General features: G+C 39.6%; 4 protein-coding genes across 6 annotated transcripts; 2 read left to right on the plus strand and 2 right to left on the minus strand.

The window, feature by feature from the left end:
* The first annotated feature begins 1,236 nt into the window (after window positions 1-1,236).
* On the plus strand, window positions 1,237-5,892 carry nabp1a (nucleic acid binding protein 1a). Of its 2 annotated transcripts, none has more exons than XM_079464328.1 (6): window positions 1,237-2,192; window positions 2,408-2,546; window positions 2,765-2,836; window positions 3,130-3,214; window positions 3,513-3,573; window positions 3,798-5,892. In XM_079464328.1, the coding sequence occupies exons 1-6, from the start codon at window positions 2,099-2,101 to the stop codon at window positions 3,992-3,994; spliced, it is 648 nt and encodes a 215-aa protein (XP_079320454.1). In that variant the 5' UTR covers window positions 1,237-2,098; the 3' UTR covers window positions 3,995-5,892. The 2 variants fall into 2 exon arrangements, with proteins under 2 accessions (XP_079320454.1, XP_079320455.1); XM_079464329.1 differs by having other exon boundaries at window positions 3,513-3,555; window positions 3,798-5,020.
* On the minus strand, window positions 3,002-8,199 carry ftcdnl1 (formiminotransferase cyclodeaminase N-terminal like 1). Of its 2 annotated transcripts, XM_079464325.1 has the most exons (7): window positions 8,145-8,199; window positions 7,427-7,543; window positions 7,199-7,294; window positions 6,940-7,095; window positions 6,509-6,694; window positions 5,957-6,355; window positions 3,002-4,060 (listed from the first exon to the last, which is right to left on the minus strand). In XM_079464325.1, the coding sequence occupies exons 1-7, from the start codon at window positions 8,167-8,169 to the stop codon at window positions 4,017-4,019; spliced, it is 1,023 nt and encodes a 340-aa protein (XP_079320451.1). In that variant the 5' UTR covers window positions 8,170-8,199; the 3' UTR covers window positions 3,002-4,016. The 2 variants fall into 2 exon arrangements, with proteins under 2 accessions (XP_079320451.1, XP_079320452.1); XM_079464326.1 differs by lacking the exons at window positions 3,002-4,060; window positions 8,145-8,199 and adding an exon at window positions 7,767-8,022 and having other exon boundaries at window positions 5,691-6,355.
* cUnh2orf69 (chromosome Un C2orf69 homolog) lies at window positions 7,992-10,994 on the plus strand. The gene is made up of 2 exons (XM_079464327.1): window positions 7,992-8,565; window positions 9,107-10,994. Exons 1-2 carry the CDS (start codon window positions 8,338-8,340, stop codon window positions 9,821-9,823), a joined length of 945 nt encoding a protein of 314 aa, XP_079320453.1. The 5' UTR covers window positions 7,992-8,337; the 3' UTR covers window positions 9,824-10,994.
* Window positions 10,872-17,816, minus strand: stk17b (serine/threonine kinase 17b (apoptosis-inducing)). The gene is made up of 7 exons (XM_079464324.1): window positions 16,889-17,816; window positions 15,052-15,264; window positions 14,830-14,968; window positions 14,554-14,680; window positions 14,419-14,467; window positions 13,978-14,157; window positions 10,872-13,425 (listed from the first exon to the last, which is right to left on the minus strand). Exons 1-7 carry the CDS (start codon window positions 17,005-17,007, stop codon window positions 13,188-13,190), a joined length of 1,065 nt encoding a protein of 354 aa, XP_079320450.1. The 5' UTR covers window positions 17,008-17,816; the 3' UTR covers window positions 10,872-13,187.
* Between the last annotated feature and the right edge of the window lie 1,663 nt (window positions 17,817-19,479).

Raw genomic sequence — 19,479 nt, forward strand, 5'->3', positions numbered from 1 at the left:
GTGTGGTCAAATGTCCTTCCATCATCTGCTTTCTGACGCCAATCAAACGTTAGCAATTTCTTGCTATCTTACCGTTACTTTACACGTTAATTTGCAAACAATTAATTACCACGGTGTGACGTGGTAAATGATCCATCATGTTAACCATGTCACCCATCATATAGTACATATAGTCGGATTTCACACTTAAACATGGCGTCACGGTGGCCGAGAGGTTAAGGCGTTGGACTCGAAATCCAATGGGGTTTCCCCGCACAGGTTCGAATCCTGTTCGTGACGATCATTTTAAGTTACATTTTCAACATCAACCACATGCTGGTCAACCAAGTTAAAACTAAAACGATTTCATTTCGAAATCCAGGTATCGTGGCGAAATAATAGCCTATTTTTCTACAGAGTATTAAAATGTGCTAAATATTAGTTACATTTAATATTCATAACTGTTTTTCTCATGCACAGAAAAAGGTGCTTCAAAAGGTTCTTCGACGCCATAGAAGAACCTTTTGGTTCCTTTAATATCTGAAGAACGTTTTTGTTTCACAGAAAACACTATGGCTAAAAAGTAACAAAGATATGATTCTTTAAACTAAAAAACCTTTGACTAAACTAAAAAACCTTTGACTAAATGGCTCTTTGGGGAACCAACTAAATGGTTCTTTGGAAGTCGCTTTGGATAAAAGCGTCTTCTAAATGATTAAATGTAAATGCTATATGGCATCGCTGTAAAGGAAGCACCTTTATTTTTAAGAGTTTGGAGGACATAGGCGAGGTCCAGCCTTGAATGTAAATAATGGGCATTCTGCAGTGAAACAACGCTTTATTCGTTCGGATCCTTGAGCTTAAGGAGGTGATGATGACAACTCAAACATATTTTCGGAACGTGTAATCGAATCATATTGTACGGACAACGTCGAAATCCGCACAAGTAGACAACGATGAGTGCGTTGCGTTTCCTTGCCATGTTTACACGTTCTTCGTGGTGTCCAATCAGATTGTGTTCAATTTAACACGAACGCGGTAGGAACCAACACCCTAGACTTTCTGGTATGATGTCATACTGGATAATGGAGCGTGATTTATTTAAAAGTGTGTGCTTACTCGGATGTGCAGATGTATTCACGTGAACCTTAATATCGCATGTGTATTTAAAACTATTATAGCGTATTGAAACACCCCTGTGAAACTCTGAGATGGTACATCCGGTAGACTATAAAGACAGAAACACACGGCCGCGGTGTGGGTCAGAGGCTTTGTTAGTAAGGGAGGTAGAGGTAGGCAGTGTTGTGCAACAGGTCTTTCCCCGCAGTAGTTCTTTTGTCTTTCTTAGTAAGACTGCAGCGCTTCACATGTAGGAAACACGAAAACATAATGACAAAAATTGTAAATGCCATCAGCAAGTTAAGATTAGCCCATAACGCCAGGCACATTTAAGTTAGGCAACTGTAGTTATATATGTCAGTCCTCAACATCGTTTGCCTCGTCGCCTTTAGCCTTTAAATGTCGGTCAGACAGTTCGATACGCTTAAGATGCGCGTTTAGTGAAAATGACCGGCAGTGTGTGAGTATAACCGTGGAGCTGAACTCACACGCAAACCGTAACATATTTACCTTGTTTATTTACAGTGTCCATTTTAATGATATCTTTAATTCGATGTCTTGCGATGTATTGTAACCATTAGCCTGAATTACAGACAGTGAGTCAGAATGAATGCGAAAGCTAGATTTCTTTAGGAATAACATACTTGAGCCATGTACCTATACATATAGGCATCGCAGTGTTGAGGGTTTAGATACGGATTACGTTTAAAATATCTCTGGAAAACGAACTAAGTGGTTTTACACGATGTGTTTTAATCGTGGAGGAGGAAATATCGCCCCTTTACTTTCATTCCTTTAACTCGACGGTGAAGTGTGAAAACACACACTGCCTCAAATGTTACGCTAGCAATCATCTTTTCAAAGGGGGTTAGCAACGAAGTGTATACGCCAAATTAAGTTTATTTGGCAAAACCACACAAGGCACAGGTTTAGATCAAGGAATCATCTCTTGCTGTGCTTTCGCTAGCCGGTGTGCTAGCATTCACCTCAGCTCTCTGAAATGTCGAATATCTCCAACGAGGCTGTGATCTTGATTAAAGATGTAAAGCCCGGACAGAAAAACCTTAATATCGTCTTTATAGTTTTGGAAATCGGTAAGTGAAATCACCGCTGTGCCCCATCATTAGTTTATTAGCAACAGCTCCGCTAATTCCGGTTGGCATTGATGAATACCATCGCGACGAACGTCAGCGTTTAACGCCTTGTGGTTTTGTTTTAAAGTAGAAGTCATCGCATACCGCGATTCTGTGTTTTTCGGTGGTTTTGTAATGGTTAGGAATTGATTATGAACTTTGCCGTGCATGCGCAGGTCGGGTGACGAAGACAAAGGACGGGCACGAGGTGCGCTCGTGCAGGGTGGCGGATAAAAGCGGCAGCATCGCCATCTCTGTGTGGGATGAGCTGGGCAGCCTCATTCAGCCCGGAGATATCATCCGTCTCACGAGAGGGTAACGTTACGAACCTTCACTGTGTGCACCTCATTTCGACGGTGGACCCTTAAAAGCCCATGTGACTAGTGGTCTGTGTGAAGGCACCATAAAAAGCTATTTAAACTCTGGTGACCTGCTGTTTCAGATTGATCTAAAATGTATGCTTTTAACCTGACCTGAAATGTTATATTTTTCATGATTGTTTAACACAAATTGTTGTCTTGCCTCCTGTTTAGTTATGCTTCCATGTGGAAGGGCTCCCTTACACTGTACACTGGGCGAGGAGGAGACTTGCAGAAAATAGGAGAGTAAGTATTATCTCGCACCTCATAACATTTGTGTTTTAGGAAGGTACAGGTAGCAATTTACCAGTATGTCAGCCATGCTTAACCTTCATTTGGTCATTTTGGGATTATTGATGTAATGCAGTTGCCCTTGTGTCTGGGTTAAAATCCACAGGAGTCTAAGTTTTTGTAAATGTTGGGAATAAATACATTTATTGGAAGAGTACTGTGACTATATCCAAGTATGGAAACGCTACTGATTGCATTACAGGTTGCATTTAAGTACAAATAATAAGCAATCTCAATGTCTTTCACAGGTTCTGCATGGTGTATTCTGAGGTTCCAAATTTCAGTGAGCCAAATCCAGAGCTGCTAGCACAAGCTAAACAGCAGAACAAGACTGTGAGTCAGGTGTTCTTCCTGCTTATGTAAATTGAGAAGCAATGCTCGTTGAGGCATCGCACGAAGTGCCAATTTTTTGCATGTTCAAATGTAATTGTTGTGGTGAAATAACTTTGTCTGTGTTAAACAAATGCAAACCAAGACCATAGAATGTAAGCATAATGTCAACATTTTGTTTGACCAGCTGCAGAATACAATCCATTATGTGAGTGGATTCAAGTACTTGTTGAATAAACCACTAAAAGCACCTCTTATGAATAGTCAACAAAATGGTGTCTAATCTCTTGTCCTCCAATAGGGTAAAGATCAGCGGGGAAATTCTCCACCGAATCCAAATGCAGGTACTCCTGCACAAACGGGTAAGCAAATATAGCTAATGCTCCACAGATGGTGATTCGGTAGTTTGTAGCCTAGGTGTTGGAATTGGGGCTGCTGTTAGCACACTGTAAGTTACTACTGATTAAATCAAGTAGATAGAAAGTGATGCTATGACCATTAAAAAGCTGTTACTGATATGTAATTGCGGTCTACATGACATTTTGATTAAGCCCATCACCATTGTTTTTAATGTTTTTCTCAACAGGAAATGGTACTGTGCCAGTATTTCCCAATAACAGTGCTGCACCTGTGCCCCGGGATGCTAACTTTGGGGCTCCAGGAAGACCAAATGGGCGTGTTCCAGGCAACGGGCAACCCCCACCTGCTGCAACCCCAGCTCTGCCCAAACCCTCAGTTACCATTAGCAACGGCAGGGATCCAAGAAGAGCCTCAAAGAGATGAGACATTGACTGTGAAATCCATTTCACTGTTTCCACTCCTTCCATAAAGTCACTTCCACAATCCATCCTTAAAATACACAAAACTGCCAATCAGAATAACGAGGTTTAATGCTAACGCCTTCTGTGCTTTTTGCTTCGTCATTTGACAAGAACTGTATAACATTTTCTTGATCACAATAGGTAGAAATGCATCATCTTACAGTTAATATACATATCCCTTAGAGGCTGACGTCATTGTCACCCCTCGGGTGCCAATTCTCTGCCCCACAGAGGTCTTGTTAAACTATACACCCTACTTGAACACTTATTGCACTTTCTTCTCTTAATTTATAGTAAACTCATTGACATGTAATTCAGGAATGGTTTACTGCTGTTGTGAATAGGCCAGGGATCTGCAATGCTGGTACTAGGGAGTCGCAGTCCTGCAGAGTTTAGCTCAAAAAACATTTAGAAAAATCTCGCCTGCCTTTAGCTTTAGGTTTACTAAAGACACTGATTACCTTATCCATGTGTGTTTGATGGAGCTGGAGCTAAAACGTAGAGTGTGGATCTACGTCAGATGTTGCAGATTCCTGGAGTAGGGGAATGGAACTTAAAAGTGAACGAGTTCTGTGCTGCCTTTGGCCAAAAACTTACCCAAAGTGACCGTGTAAAAGGAAAGTTGTTAGTTTGATTGGACATTTAAGATTATTTTATTAGGAATAAATTCAGAACAAAATGTTGGGAAATGAATCCCTGTGGTTGTGTTGTAATTGTTGACATTATAATTTGAAGCATTCTGCCTTTATAGTGCAATACACATTTTAAAGACTGCTTTTTTAACGCAATATGACATCATTTAAATATTGTGCCTGCTGTAAAACAAGTGTTGACGTTAAAGGGAAGAAATACATCAAGATGTGACACGAGGCATCAGAATATACACATCACTAGAACCCGGACACTTTTTGTACTGCTTTATACTAACCTCAATATTTTATTTGTACTGGCTTGATTTTTAATATGTAATTGATGCTGTCAGTCAAGCTAATGTAGCTAGCTAAAGGGTGTTAGTTTGCATTACTGTCAACATGAGTGGCTGCTTCGCCTGCAGATTTTATATCCAGCCCTGCACCAGTGCTTCCCATTTTAAGATGGCCTTCCTTTTTTAGGTAAGTAAATTGATATCGTCGTGCTTTTTATGCAAGTGCTCATGAGTGTTTTCTATTTCTTTAATAGTAAGAAAGGCATTCTAGCATGACAATCTTTGTGCCAGGTAGGTTACTGAACATTACATTTCATTAATTCATTTGACAGACGCTTTGTTAAGCGACTTGCGAGTAGGAGAGCATACATTTTATCAACAAAACTGCAGTTTTGAAGTACTTCCTAGCTGTCTTTGTACTTTTCCCAGACTAGACGAATTCCTTGCGTATAAGATGTGCATTTGTAACTCATTAAGTTAATATGGTTTCTAGATATAATTTTAAAGTGTCATGTTATTTTAATTCGATGAACAAAAACATTTTTCAGCATTGATTACAAACATTCAATACTGTTTAATATATATATATATATGTCTTTTTGAGATGTGTCATACTCTGAATTTCTCTCTGATCTGATTTTTTTGCAACATACCTCTCTGCATAGCATACAGAATGAGTTCTGTGTCATTACAGGAGATATGTGATTATGAGATTAAACGGGGTTCTCGTATAAAACTTTCATAGATTTTGTGCTTGCAGTGTACGCACAGTTTTTTATTAATTCCTTTTTTTATAATGTGCATAGAAAATTACACTGCATACAAAATTGATATCGAAATTTGCTAATGTTACACGGATGTAGATGGTGTTATGACATGATTTATGATAAACAAGTACATGTAATGTTATTAATACTGCATTTAAACCTGGTATAAAAAACAAGGTTTCACTCATTTCCTTTTACATGTGCACATCGTGCAACTTTTTCCAAAACTCACCAATGCCCTTCGACAGCGCACCCTCTGCCATGCTTCGGCACTCACGCGGGGTAAAGCCTACCAGGGCTGTACCCTTGATGGCCACACCATGGTGCCTAGCCAGCTCGGCCACTCGTGCTGTTATTAGCGAAGCTGGAGCATGGTATAAATTTTGCCCTCTAATGGTGAAGCCTGGCCATGGCTTCCCTTCATAAGAAAAAGACTGTGGTCCATTTTTAACACTTTCCACGTTGCAAGCAATTTCCACAGCACCTTCATGTGGCAAGGCTATGACCTGCACTCCAGGGATACCATTAGAACTGGATTCACGGATTGCTGAAGCTACAAACCGGCCCAAGGACAGATCCTGAGTATCTATGGTTACGTTGCAGTTAATTACATAGGGGCTGGCACCAACACCTAAGGGGAAAAAACGATTGTTTGGTAAAGTTCCCCAAATTATAGAAATTCCTGTTTGTGATGCAGGTTAATATGAAACAAGTAGTTAACCAGAGAGCTGTATTATAGCTACTAATTTTAATCTGTATTTTATGTTGCAGCTGAAATATATACCAGTTATGCCATATCTTCTGGTGGGCTGTGGACCTATATCTGGTTGTATGGTTGATATGTCCCCAGCCTTTTTAAACCAGCCAATCCCCTTCCTCCTTTGAGCCAGACTTCGATGCTGAGAATCTGCCCAGCCAAACAAAAAGGCACTGGTACCTGGAACTCGCTCTGTCAGAGCCCTGGCTAATGCTAGACAATATAAAAACAACACTCCTTAAGTTTAAAGTACACATAAATAAGCACACAATCCAATACACTTTGAGAGGTTTCAACTATAAAAACTATTAGTACGCTAGCATATGGTCGCCAAAATAACTTGCTTCGCATTATCACTTGCACCTTTGGCACAGTTTTACGGATATAATAAGATTATATGTTTCTATGGTTTTCATGCAGATTTGTCTTTAAACTACAATTCCTGCAGTACCACGTACCCTGGGCTTCTTGTCCACAGTCCTCCACTCCTACCTCCTCCCCGAGCGGATAAAGAGGAACCAAATCCACAGCACCCATACATGGGTGGATGCCATCGTGGGCATTCATGTCAATGATAGAACATGCACGTTGACAAGCTGACAATACAGCCTCTCCTGAAATTGACCACCACAATGACAATAATCTCCTTTGTACTTACAATGCAAGTGTTCCCAACAAAAGTATACTGTACAAATGACTGCAAAGCAAACAACTCACTTATTTGGTCAATGCTTGCAACAATAGTGATGACAGAGCGGTTGTAGTCGAAATCATTGAAGATGTTCAGCACTGTGACACCCTCACGCGCTCTTCCTTTCGAGGGATACAGTAAAGAACACAGTGTTATGAAAGAGATTACCATAGATTCCGTGCAAGTAATCTCCATATTACCTTTATAATAATACTACTACTTTTAAAGTAACTTAAATGAATAAACAAACTCACCGTGCGTGTCAGTGATAGCTGATCTGGCCACTGTCTCCACCAGGTCTCGTCTCCGCGCCTCTGAGATGTTCAGGAGACACGCAACCAGCCGCCGACCAAGAGATGAGCAGGACATTCCTCAACAAGCAAGAGACAATTTCATTATGCTCACTCTCTAGAGTTCATTCTATATATATATATACACACACACACACACACGTGCACTCTCTAGCGTTTAGACGTGCGAACGTGTTTGTTAAAGTGTAACCAGCATTGACAACCCATATGTTATGTTTAACAGTCCAAAGGTTATGATACAAAAACGGCGCCATGATTAATGTATAACTGTTCCAAAACGTACTGATACGGAATATTGACGTAATACACAATCGCGCTCCACGGATAGATACTAACGTGTCGTACTTTTTACGCAAAAGAAAGTCGCCAAACTACAGCACACTTGCTCCCTTATGTTTCGAAACAGTTTTGCATGATTTAACACGAGACTGTCCCGCTAATCACTATATTATTCGGGTCTTGCAGTCAATCTAGATGTAATATGTATTAGCACTCGACCACAGCCGCTGTTCACAAACAGGTCTGGACTCCGCGCATGCGCAGCATCCAGCTTCCTCTTCAAGTTTTGACGCTCCCGTTGAAAGCCACTTGGCGGCGTCGAGTAAACAGAAGAATATACAGCGTACACGTTGTATTCGTGTACATATGAATTGATATTTACCTGACTTGTTAAACGCCGAATGCATATAGGATCATCCTTAACGTAGGATAATGGTTCAGCTCACGCACAGGTTTTGCAATGTTTCCGAGCTTGCCGCTGCAGGTATTGCAGTCGCCGCTTCATAATCCTTCTGCTTATGGGAAGCATCCGATTATTTTTGGCTTGATTGTCGCTGGATGCTTTAGCGAGGAAGATGAGTGCCGCGGCGGCGTGGCAGTGCGTTCCCGGGACATCATGCGCTGGTCCTGCTTCTGCGCCCGGGCTGATACGCCTGACTTCAGTCCCGGGTTACGATCAAACCCGCGTAAATGATGTTTTACTCCTAAGGCCCACCTCAGGATCACAGAGGCGATGCGACAACGAAAGTGAGAACCCGCAGAATGGAAATACGCACGTTGTCTTCTGTCCTGGAGACATTCAGGTTGGAGCATCATTACCTTCACGTTACTTACCACGAGGCAGCAGAGACGCATTATTATTAGGCAATAATAATTTTGAAACATCAATCTGATATGCAAGGGATTGGTTGTTGATGTTTTATGCAGTGTGGATTGTACAACGGGCCTGTTGCGCGTTATAGGACCTTTACTAAAACCTGCCTGTAAAATATTATTCAGCAGAGTCATTTGATACAGATTTCCTTCAACTGCAAGTGGTCTGGATCTATATATTTAGTTTTTCATCAAGTCCACCACGTGGACTGTGATTATGCACTGTAGAATTGTTTGTTTTTATAGCACATGAGCAGTTTTTGTTCAGACTTTATAAAACTTTCTTATAATATACATACGCCTGTGTGAGTTAACACCCCTACTGTTCTTAAGTCGATTTGGATAGGTAGTGTTTCTATATTCTGTCACTGCCTGTTACTTTATATTTATTTAGTTTCTGCATTCAATCCAACCTTTTAATGTTTTTTTCTCTCCTCATATATCCCCGTTTTATTTCAATCTACTGCACAGAATTTTCAGCAGGAAATGGCTCTCCAGCCTGACGCCGCCCAATGGCAATCCTGGAGTCTTGAGCGTGTGGCCCTCACCTTGGGCCAGCGTTTCCCTGGATGCCATATCTGGGTCATCCGTGCTTCCCGTATGTACCTCCACAAGTTCACCAGCTATCAGAACTTTGTGGAGAGCAATTTATTTGGAGCACCAGAACACTCTCCAGACTACGGAGCTATTTTTCACCTGAGGGCACTTCTGGGTCACAGCATGGAGCAAGCTGGACACCCAAATCCTTTACCTCCTCTTAGTGGGACATCCACCCCTGCTCCCCTGCCTCCAGGTTTCACTCTGACCATAGTGGGTTTCAGTAAAGGATGTGTTGTTCTTAATCAAATAGTATATGAACTGGCTGGAGCCCGAGCAGATCCTGAACTAAGGCTGTTTCTGGACAGTGTCTCGGATATGTACTGGCTGGACGGAGGGCATCCTGGTGGAAGTGAGACATGGGTGACTGATAGGTCTGCTTTGGGAGAGCTGGCCTCCAGTGGGTTGGCTGTCCACGCCCATGTCACCCCTTATGAGGTAAGGGACCCAATGAGGGCCTGGGTTGGGCGTGAGCACCAACTCTTCATAAAGACCCTGGAGGATCTGGGTGCCTGTGTTAGCCAACAATTGCACTTTGAGGATGAGCCGGGATCCATTGAGAACCATTTCCGGGTTCTTGATGAGTTTTAATTGTTCTCAATCATTGATTTCACAAGTCTTAACATGCAAAGTATTCTTTGCGGAGCAGGTGCCTTTGTATTGCACAAATATAGATATATCAGTTCAGAGTTCTACTCAATTCCTTTTAATAAGATAAGATTGAAGCGTAATGACCAAACTTGGAAAATGGCCTTATTGTTTGGCTGTTGCATCTAACTACATGTATAGAATCCGTGAATACTAGGATATTTGTTTAAAATAATACATTTGGAATGTTGACATGTTTCTGAACTATTTCCATTACCTCATTATATTAGAAGGGCTTTTTCCCAACTTTGAGTTTAGAAGAAAAGCAATTCACAGAAACTGCTAATTGTTGTGATTTATTTATTATTATTCAATTAGTATGTTGTATAATGAGCATGCATTTTTAAGTATGCATCTCTAATTATTGTTTGTATGTTTCTATGTGGAACACTTTGCACTGTAAGGCATGTGATCAACACTGCACTGACCTCAGTTTTATGTTAGCCCAGCTACAATGTAAAATCACAGATGTGTCCTGCTTTAATATTTGATTTCTTTTTTTGTCTGTTCATCAGATGTTCATCAGTTGTAATGACTTGCATATAAATAACTTTTTGGGAAAAATATTCACTAGTTTAGACTGATTCTGTGCTTGAATATTTTAGATGTCTATTCTCTAGATGGCGCTCTTTATCTGAATTGTGTCTACCGAACAAATGAATGTGGATTTTGCAGTGCATTGCTTCATTGACATTCCACGATTCACGTTTTCATGCTGTTGAAAATCAATACAAATGTTGGAATGTGAAACTAAACAGAGGAAAAGGCGTGACTTAAAAGACAACCCTTTCGGGCATCAAGGTAACTACAGTGAACAGTGTCTCTTTAAACAAAAAATTTTCATGCCCTAAGAGCAATAAAGACACAAACCTGACAAGTTGTCATAAAATCAAAGGTTAATAATACTGAGCAAAAATAGGTTTCCTGCTTCTGTCACACACCAATAATATCTGCAAATATGTAGAGAGAGATGCTGAGAAAGTCAGACGTTCCATTTCAGAAGTATACAAATTTATTGAAGTTCAACAAAGCTATTCAAAACCTTGTCATTTTTTAAACCTTTTTAAATAATAAATCATAAGGTGGTTGCAGGAGGGATGGCATGTTTGATTTTGAATAGAAAAACAAGTATATCTGATCATTGTTATTTTTAAATTCAACACTGAAGATAGAACCTTTACATTCAGAGGTTATATTAGAATTGTGTCAATCAAATTAACATAATTTATGATATATTACAAAATAGTTTAAAACAAATTCATCATCATACGTATAATTTTCACATCCTGTCAACACAAAAGAAAAATCATTAAGGATTCATATCCCTTAAGCATCCACTTACAAAGTAAAAAGCGTATGACAAGTACAGGACATAACAATCATTCTACAAAAACTGCAGTGACTTTGTCTTGTACTCCAATCTGGCCTATTTTCTGATCTCTTCTAAATTCCTGTTTCTAATACCTCATGTCCCTTAAACATTATTTAAGACCATTTCTCAGGCAGGGACTAGATTCGAGTTTCGCTTTGAGATGACGGCATACAGCGAGAACACGACCGTGACAGGAGCCTCTCGTCTTAGGAGACAATGGCCTTATTATGAGTGCATGCTGGTGACATCTCTGGGAAACCGTAAAGCCCTGAGCGCACACACACACAGATGAGCTCTTCACACCTCTTTAAACAGAGACCAGTAAGCTGAAAACCTCAAGCGTTGAGACTGAATTCTGCAAGACTAATATTTCCAGTTCTAACACCCAATCAGAAAACGATTCATGTATAAGTCGTTCCTTCTCAGAGTTCGGTTCATTCCTTTCCAGAAAACTTCTCAATAATTCTCTTCCCAAACAATTTTCTACTACAACCATTTCCTCCAAAAACCCTTCTAACATTCATTTGCCTTCAATTCCATTCCAGAATACATCTACAACACTTTCTTCATAACCAAATCTCAAACCTTACATATCCAAACACCATAAAAATTTCAAGTTCAATACTTGAGCCATTTTTGAATCCCATTTTATCCTTTCAAATACCACACATATATATCATTATTACCAAAAGCATAACTTAGAAAACAAAATATTCAAATCCACTTAGAAAGTAAACAATTAACACGTTATAAAGATTATGAATTAAAAGAGTATTTTGAACAGCCAGTATGTCTATTTAAAGGAGGGGGGGGGGGGTGTACACAGCCACAGAAAAGCACTGTGCTCATGTGGCATGACATGAGGGTGTACAGCTCGAGCATACAGAAAACTGTGCAAAAAAGGCACACAAACACACATTGTGCAGTTACAGCTAACCCTGAGCGTATGGTTCAGTGTGAAAACGTACTGAAACCTCAAAGTTAATGGCATTAGCTTACCAGACCTATAGAAAAGGTACATGCGGAACCCTTAATTACCTCAGATTGGTGCATAGATCATATAACCTGTCATTTCAAGATGATTTACGATAGGCTCTATATTACAGCACTCCCCAAACATTTAGGCCTGCTGGGGAGAATGCTGGAATGTTGCTTAATACCAGCATTCAGCTCTGCTAGAACATGTTTATTAAACAATATGTTGGCAGTAAAAAATATTAAAACGATTTTGTTTCACTTTAAAATCAGTAGATACACTTCATTTACCAAATCGAATACTGTTAAGAATGTTTTCTCGTATTTTAGTGAGACAGACATAATAGGAGATTTAAGTGCTTTTCTGCATTTCTTTAGTCATTCTCTAGAAGGAAGTACTGTGACCAACACAAACACATATTTGTGTAATCCAGGGTGTGTTGCGTATGTGTTGAGTCACATTTTATAAAGGTTTCTGATGTTTCAATACCACAAAAAGGAAAAGCACGTACAACAAAACATGCAAACAAAACGACATGTGTATACTATCTGTCTGTATAGAATTCCAGCCATTGTTGTTTTAGTAGCTGGATATTTTGGCTTTAAGTGCAGTAATAAAATTAGTGTCAACATGAATTTGGGCTAAAAGCCACAGCAAATGAAAACGATACTGAATGGCATTAAAATAAAACTATAAACATATAAAATCTAAATAGGACAGAACAAGCAAATTAAATCTTTAGACAGGACGCCAAAATAGACATTTAGAAGCTCGCTTATATAATATTAACATACAGCGTTACGCCAGACTTGGCCCCTTTTGTAGAAAGATCATCTTTGGTGTGAAAACAAAATTATTAGGACAGAAGCGATTTTTGCTGGTCCTGCACTGGTGAATACTCAAAATAGACCAAAATAGAGAAATGATGCTATTCAGAGCACAGGTAACTCCCTTTAGCATCAGCATAAGTGATCACTGTCCCCTGTGGCTAACATATCGTCTTCAAAACGGAACCTCTTGCTTCGTGGTGAGTCCAGAATGTTCTCTTTGTCCTCAGGGTCCTCAGGTGGCGCAGAGCATTTCCCACCGTAACTCCTTTCCCGGGGAGTGCGTGGGGTAACAGGGATCGGCTCAGACCCTGAATAATGGAGCCACAGCCAGGGATGGGTCATACACTCAGCTGCACTAGGACGATCCCTAATAAAGAAGCAAAGAATTTATGTCAAGGACTGAATCAAAAAGCAAAACCATGCATCTGATCTACATATCTAGGATAGGGTTAAAGTAAATCAGTAAACACATTAAGTTTATTACTTTGTGTCCAATATGCAAATGTCCATCGTACAAGGTTTGTCCTCAGACACTTAGAATCAAACTTTGGCTCCTTCACACATTGTCTAAATAGTCAGTTTTGGTCATTTTGTACGAAGATGTGTTTTTCAAATATGACTTCATGCACAAAACGAAATGAAAATGAGGCCACATGGACTTTATACTGTGATTATTTATGCAGGAAGGGAAGGAACAGAATATTCAGGAACTTTGAGCAATAAAAAAAGTGATCATGACATCATGAGGTTATTTTGTAAGCAATATCTGTTATTTGAATGAGCTATTAACATGACCTAGAAGCAGAGAAGGGTTTCCCATGATTATCATATGACTCAAAGGTCTTTGTACATTAGTTGTACAACAACTATGCTCAGCACCCAAGCCTCACTTCCTCTAGTTGCTCAAGAATAAACTCACTCTGGTGATTTGACCAGAAGTTTCTGGATGAAGTCAACAGCCAGCTCAGACACTCTTGAGAAGGACTCTCTGCTGTACTCCACGTTCACCTGGGATACATTTAGAAAGGTCTCCTGTTTGTCCTCGCCAGCGAAGGGAGACTCGCCTGTTACCAGCATGTACGCTATCACACCCACACTCCTAATGTCAACACATACGATTTAAGGCCAAGCCATTAGTTCAGCACACCAATGATACCAAAACATGCATTCTAACAGTTGATTCATCTCAAATCTTGATTTTGGGTGGAGACGTGTGGTAAGAGGTATGTGTTTTAACATGCCTCTGGAGTCTGGTTAGGACCAGTATGATGCTTTTCATACCGAGTGCTAAAAAAACAACTAAATTATGTGTTGCTCCTATAAATATGTATAATATGCCATATTTTGTATTTAAACCTACCAAAGATCTGTTGCTGTGGTGATTGGTTCATAGTTTAGGATCTCAGGAGCTAAATACATAAAAAAATTGTTACACATAAACTCCTACTCTATGATTAAGCCATAACACATGTATAAATCACTGGTTAAACCTTACCTACATACTCAGGAGTGCCCAGAATCTCCCTGAGTTCCCCAGCCGAGCCCAACCTGCGAGACAGCCCAAAATCCACTATCTTTATTTCTCCCAGTGGGCTCAGACTGGTCAAAAGAATGTTTTGGGGCTGATAGAAAGAGAGTAAAGATATTGTTTTAATAAACACAAATAAATAAAGATGAAGATTTGAGCATTGCAGAGCCACTTCAGGCAGAACTTTAAAAGGCCAGAACATGAGCAAAAAATTTGTTCAAGTCAATAAAAAGTGGATCTTACTTTCAAGTCTAAATGGACCACATTGCTCTGGTGAAGCAGATGAACTCCTTCTAGCATCTGTCTGATCAGACGAGTGATCTGAACCTCAGGCAGTAGCTCCTCTGACATGCAGTGGTCAAATATCTCACCACCCGCAGCACTAACACAAACGCAAACACGTATTCTTAGTACTCACTAACTGAACAGTGACATTCAGCTGATGTTACTAAACAGAACACTCACTATTCCAGCAGAAGAACGATGTCATGATCCGTCTCGTATACAGCGTGCAGGTTAACCACCCGAGGGTTGTTCTTCGCAGCCTCTAAAACGGCGATCTCGTGAATGACCTCCGCTCTGCAGTCACGACCCCGTCTCCGCTTCTTGATGAACTTTGCAGCAAAGACTTTCCCTGTGGACTTTTCCTCACACTTCCTCACCACTGCAAACTTCCCCCTGATGAAGACAAAACCAGAATCGATTAAACACACTATCATGAGTGTGATCACATGGGACATTTTTTTTGAATAAAGTACCTAGCATTTACAACATGTAGATTGTGTGTTGAGTTGTCACAATGCAGAAGCATTCGGTCGCACCTAGCAGTTCTCTTATTTGCGCAAATACTTATTAACAAAGATTGTGGTTAAATGACTCAGATCCTTGACAATCCATTCCATATTAGGTTAGATAACAGACAATGCATCTATAAAAGTATAGGAACACTTTAAGATCTCACATTCTTAATAAACTTCATTATGATTGAGGTCTGAAAACAAAACAATTGTTTCATAAAAACATAAAAAGTTATTTGTTACGCCATGTTATTATAAACTAAGTGTTACACTATTGGTGCCCTTAAAGGTAGCTCAAACAACTGAAGATAGTGCCACTCCACGTGACGGTTCAAAAACATTACATGCAGTTGCAGCCCTTCACAAAATTCACACCATTTTTTTCTCCGCCCCACAGAACACTTAACCACACACGTAAACGACAACGTTTTAGCCTAAATGTCTTTTTAATCTGAAAGTGAACTGTGAAGTTATTTCCTGTAATTAAACATGCATATGCCTATATGGAAATCATATTCAACACACCGGGTAAGGCTGAAAGCGGAAGAGACCAATGTCACTTCCCCTTTCTCAGTATTCACAGTAGGCTACATGACACCTCAAACTGGCTCTGGTTCTCACATGGGTTTCCTTCCTGCAAGCTACAAAGCTGTACAGCTTAAGTGATGAAACACACACTCTTCCACTTAAGTTAGTCACAGTACAGTAAACAAGGCCATTCCAATTCTAAATAGCTATAAAACTCTGTATACCAGATACGTGTGGGCTATAAGAGGAAATCCTTCCACGGCAGATCATGAGACAGGCTTCTTATCATGATTCCGCGGAAAATACACGTCAAAAATGGAACGTCACAAAACAACCTCAACCTCAGCGGAGCAGATAAAGAGACACCACCATATTTAACGTCTCAAAAAATACATGAAATAATGTCTAGAGCTCGGATCGAGATGTGCTTCTCTTATATCTGTCTTCACTGTAAACGTATACACATTTGATTAAGTGCATATTAAAATAAGGTCAATGTAACATTTGTCTTGTTTTCTTGAGTAAAGTGATATTGTTTTAAAATACACCGAAGACAGGAAACAAGGCGAGAATAAAAATTTATTGAAATAGTTTGCTTTTACTAAACTAATGCAAGTGTTTCGTTATAAAGTGTTTTGCATCAGATTAAGTAATGAAACGCAATTGTTATGACCTTTGGAACAATAAAACAGTTGTTGACTCACGGTTGCTGAAACCTGTATGACTCTTCTACAGAACACAAAAGAAAGTATTTTGAAGAATGTTGGTCACCAAACAACATTGCACCCCATTAACTTCCATTGTATGGACACAAAACCACAAAGACATTGTCTGTGTTCCACAGAAGAGACATTTACAGGGTTTAACCAACATGAGAGCGAATACCATAAATTGCTGGCGAACTATCCCTTTAATCGTTTATGGCTGCAACTTAATGCAAAAGCCTAGTAATGTTTAGTAAAATGACTGTTGCACACCTGCCGAGTTCATTGGCAATGTCAAACACGGCGTCCAGAGCATCAGTGAGGATCTGTGTGTGGATCTCTGACAGTAGAGCAGAGGATCCACTGCGACTGTCCAGTCTCCTCCGGGCCATCACCGCTCCACTTCAACCGGTAATGATGATCAACTCCACACCTCAGCCAGAGAGTATTCACAATATCCTGCGAGTGTGCAGAGAAGTACGCGGACCGCTGGTGCTTAATCACTTCCCCAGCACACAGTTCATGTTCAGTCACCACCAAAACACTTACTGTCGCCCCCCTCAGTCGATTATACCGCGGTTAAGCGTGAAACTATTTAAGAAATAGTGGATTTAGTTCGCTTTTAGTCAGTAAATGGTCACCGTAAATGCGGCCGCTTCATTTGAAGCAGTTGAGTTTAAACGCGACGACAGATGCTAAGAGTCTCCAGCTAACTTAGCCCAGATTAGCTCGCTTAGCCCTCGAAGATTCAGCTAAAACTCCCAGATTAAACGCTGTCCTTTGTGTAGAGACATGTACACGGAGATACGCCTCATTTTCTTATAAAAACCCACTCCGATTGGCAGACAGTACTTCCTTTCCACGCAGGACAAAACCACGACTGTAAAGTTCAGACTCTTTTTCTCAGGGGAATATAGTCCAACTGATGAAGTATTTAAAATAAACTCATAAAGACGAAACAAACTACACGAATTGTAAACACGTCCGTCTGGTAACGTCGTTTTTAGATGAATGCGTGGCTTTGACGAAGTTTTGGACTCTTGGGTTCTGCCCTTGTCCGCCGGGTCTTCACTTTCAAATTCTGCTCAGATGCCAGCAGCACGAGCAGTTGCGCGTTACGTCACTGGCAGCGTCATCATGGTCGGTATACCGTCGTCACCATGGTTATGGTATCGCCCACGATAATAAGAACATGTAGTACGTAGGTAGTTAGGTAGATATACGTATAGATAGATAGATGCGTATAGATTGATAGATAGGTCCGTATAGATAGGTCCGTATAGATAGGTCCGTATAGATAGGTCCGTATAGATAGGTCCGTATAGATAGGTCCGTATAGATAGATAGATAGATAGATAGATAGATAGATAGATAGATAGATAGATAGATAGATAGATAGATAGATAGATAGATAGATAGATAGATAGATAGATAGATAGATAGATAGATAGATAGATAGATAGATAGATAGATAGATAGATAGATAGATAGATAGATAGATAGATAGATAGATAGATAGATAGATAGATAGATAGATAGATAGATAGATAGATAGATAGATAGATAGATAGATAGATAGATAGATAGATAGATAGATAGATAGATAGATAGATAGATAGATAGATAGATAGATAGATAGATAGATAGATAGATAGATAGATAGATAGATAGATAGATAGATAGATAGATAGATAGATAGATAGATAGATAGATAGATAGATAGATAGATAGATAGATAGATAGATAGATAGATAGATAGATAGATAGATAGATAGATAGATAGATAGATAGATAGATAGATAGATAGATAGATAGATAGATAGATAGATAGATAGATAGATAGATAGATAGATAGATAGATAGATAGATAGATAGATAGATAGATAGATAGATAGATAGATAGATAGATAGATAGATAGATAGATAGATAGATAGATAGATAGATAGATAGATAGATAGATAGATAGATAGATAGATAGATAGATAGATAGATAGATAGATAGATAGATAGATAGATAGATAGATAGATAGATATGCTGCTTGGTTTACATTTTCTTGCTGTACTGGACTTTGATCTCATAGGGTGCGGAAAAGCAAACTCAAGAAGTAAAGTGAAATTGGATTGGGCCAGCAGAGTGCCCTACAAAGATAAAAAGCAAATCTTGACTCAAATAGGCTAATACTTTTCAAATCTACCAATCCGGTGTCAGGAAACTAGCTTTAAGTGAAAGAATCCAACATTGAAATCATTCCATCATTTACTCAGTCTTATGTCATTTCAAACATATATGACTTTTTTCTGCAGAAACTCAAAAAAAGTATTCTGTGTTCACAGAAGAAAGTCACACACAAATGTTTAATGACATGAGGGTGCACAAAGACAAAAGACGCCATTCCACAAACCGTTGGTACATTCAGTGCAAAATATAATTTAAACACAGGACGAGACTGACACACATATATTACAGCTATATACAAATATGGACACATCATGGAAAACATGCAGGTTCACATTTTCAGCAACTGTAGTCAAGTGATGGCTCTTTCATCAGCATTTTACTCGATCAGTGACCACAAAGTTTAAACAACAGCACAGATGGACTTTGAAAAGCATGGAAGTGGCATTTCTTTATTTTTGTCCCCCCACCCCTGAATAACAGCAATTTCTCATGCAAATAAAGCTAATTTGGACTCCTGTTGTTTTTATTCCAGCATGCAATATCAAGCTATTACACATCGCCATCTAAGGGCCAAACCAGGGTACTGTTTTTCACCCTGCATGCAGTATTTTGCCCAAAGATCAATTTACATTGAGAAAGGAGCTGTTTTGAGACGAATCCAAATCCAAGGATCTGGGGTTTTTG

Source organism: Barbatula barbatula, assembly GCF_947034865.1.
Source record: "Barbatula barbatula genome assembly, chromosome: 9".
NCBI classification, from domain to species: Eukaryota; Metazoa; Chordata; class Actinopteri; order Cypriniformes; family Nemacheilidae; genus Barbatula; species Barbatula barbatula.

What these genes read in the sequence shown, in the direction of transcription:
- ftcdnl1 (XM_079464325.1), bottom strand. Translation starts at nt 8,169, where the DNA reads ATGCATTCGGCGTTTAACAAGTCAG. An exon ending in AGCTATCACTGACACGCACG is followed by an intron (nt 7,295 to 7,426) that starts GTGAGTTTGTTT and finishes ATCCCTCGAAAG; the next exon opens with GAAGAGCGCGTGAGGGTGTC. An exon ending in CAGAAGATATGGCATAACTG is followed by an intron (nt 6,356 to 6,508) that starts GTATATATTTCA and finishes TTTTCCCCTTAG; the next exon opens with GTGTTGGTGCCAGCCCCTAT.
- nabp1a (XM_079464328.1), top strand. Translation starts at nt 2,099, where the DNA reads ATGTCGAATATCTCCAACGAGGCTGTGATCTTGATTAAAGATGTAAAG. An exon ending in CTTTATAGTTTTGGAAATCG is followed by an intron (nt 2,193 to 2,407) that starts GTAAGTGAAATC and finishes GTGCATGCGCAG; the next exon opens with GTCGGGTGACGAAGACAAAG. An exon ending in GACTTGCAGAAAATAGGAGA is followed by an intron (nt 2,837 to 3,129) that starts GTAAGTATTATC and finishes TGTCTTTCACAG; the next exon opens with GTTCTGCATGGTGTATTCTG.
- cUnh2orf69 (XM_079464327.1), top strand. Translation starts at nt 8,338, where the DNA reads ATGAGTGCCGCGGCGGCGTGGCAGTGCGTTCCCGGGACATCATGCGCT. An exon ending in TCTGTCCTGGAGACATTCAG is followed by an intron (nt 8,566 to 9,106) that starts GTTGGAGCATCA and finishes TCTACTGCACAG; the next exon opens with AATTTTCAGCAGGAAATGGC.
- stk17b (XM_079464324.1), bottom strand. Translation starts at nt 17,007, where the DNA reads ATGGCCCGGAGGAGACTGGACAGTCGCAGTGGATCCTCTGCTCTACTG. An exon ending in TGGTCCATTTAGACTTGAAA is followed by an intron (nt 14,681 to 14,829) that starts GTAAGATCCACT and finishes TCTTTCTATCAG; the next exon opens with CCCCAAAACATTCTTTTGAC. An exon ending in CTTCTGGTCAAATCACCAGA is followed by an intron (nt 13,426 to 13,977) that starts GTGAGTTTATTC and finishes CTTCTTTATTAG; the next exon opens with GGATCGTCCTAGTGCAGCTG.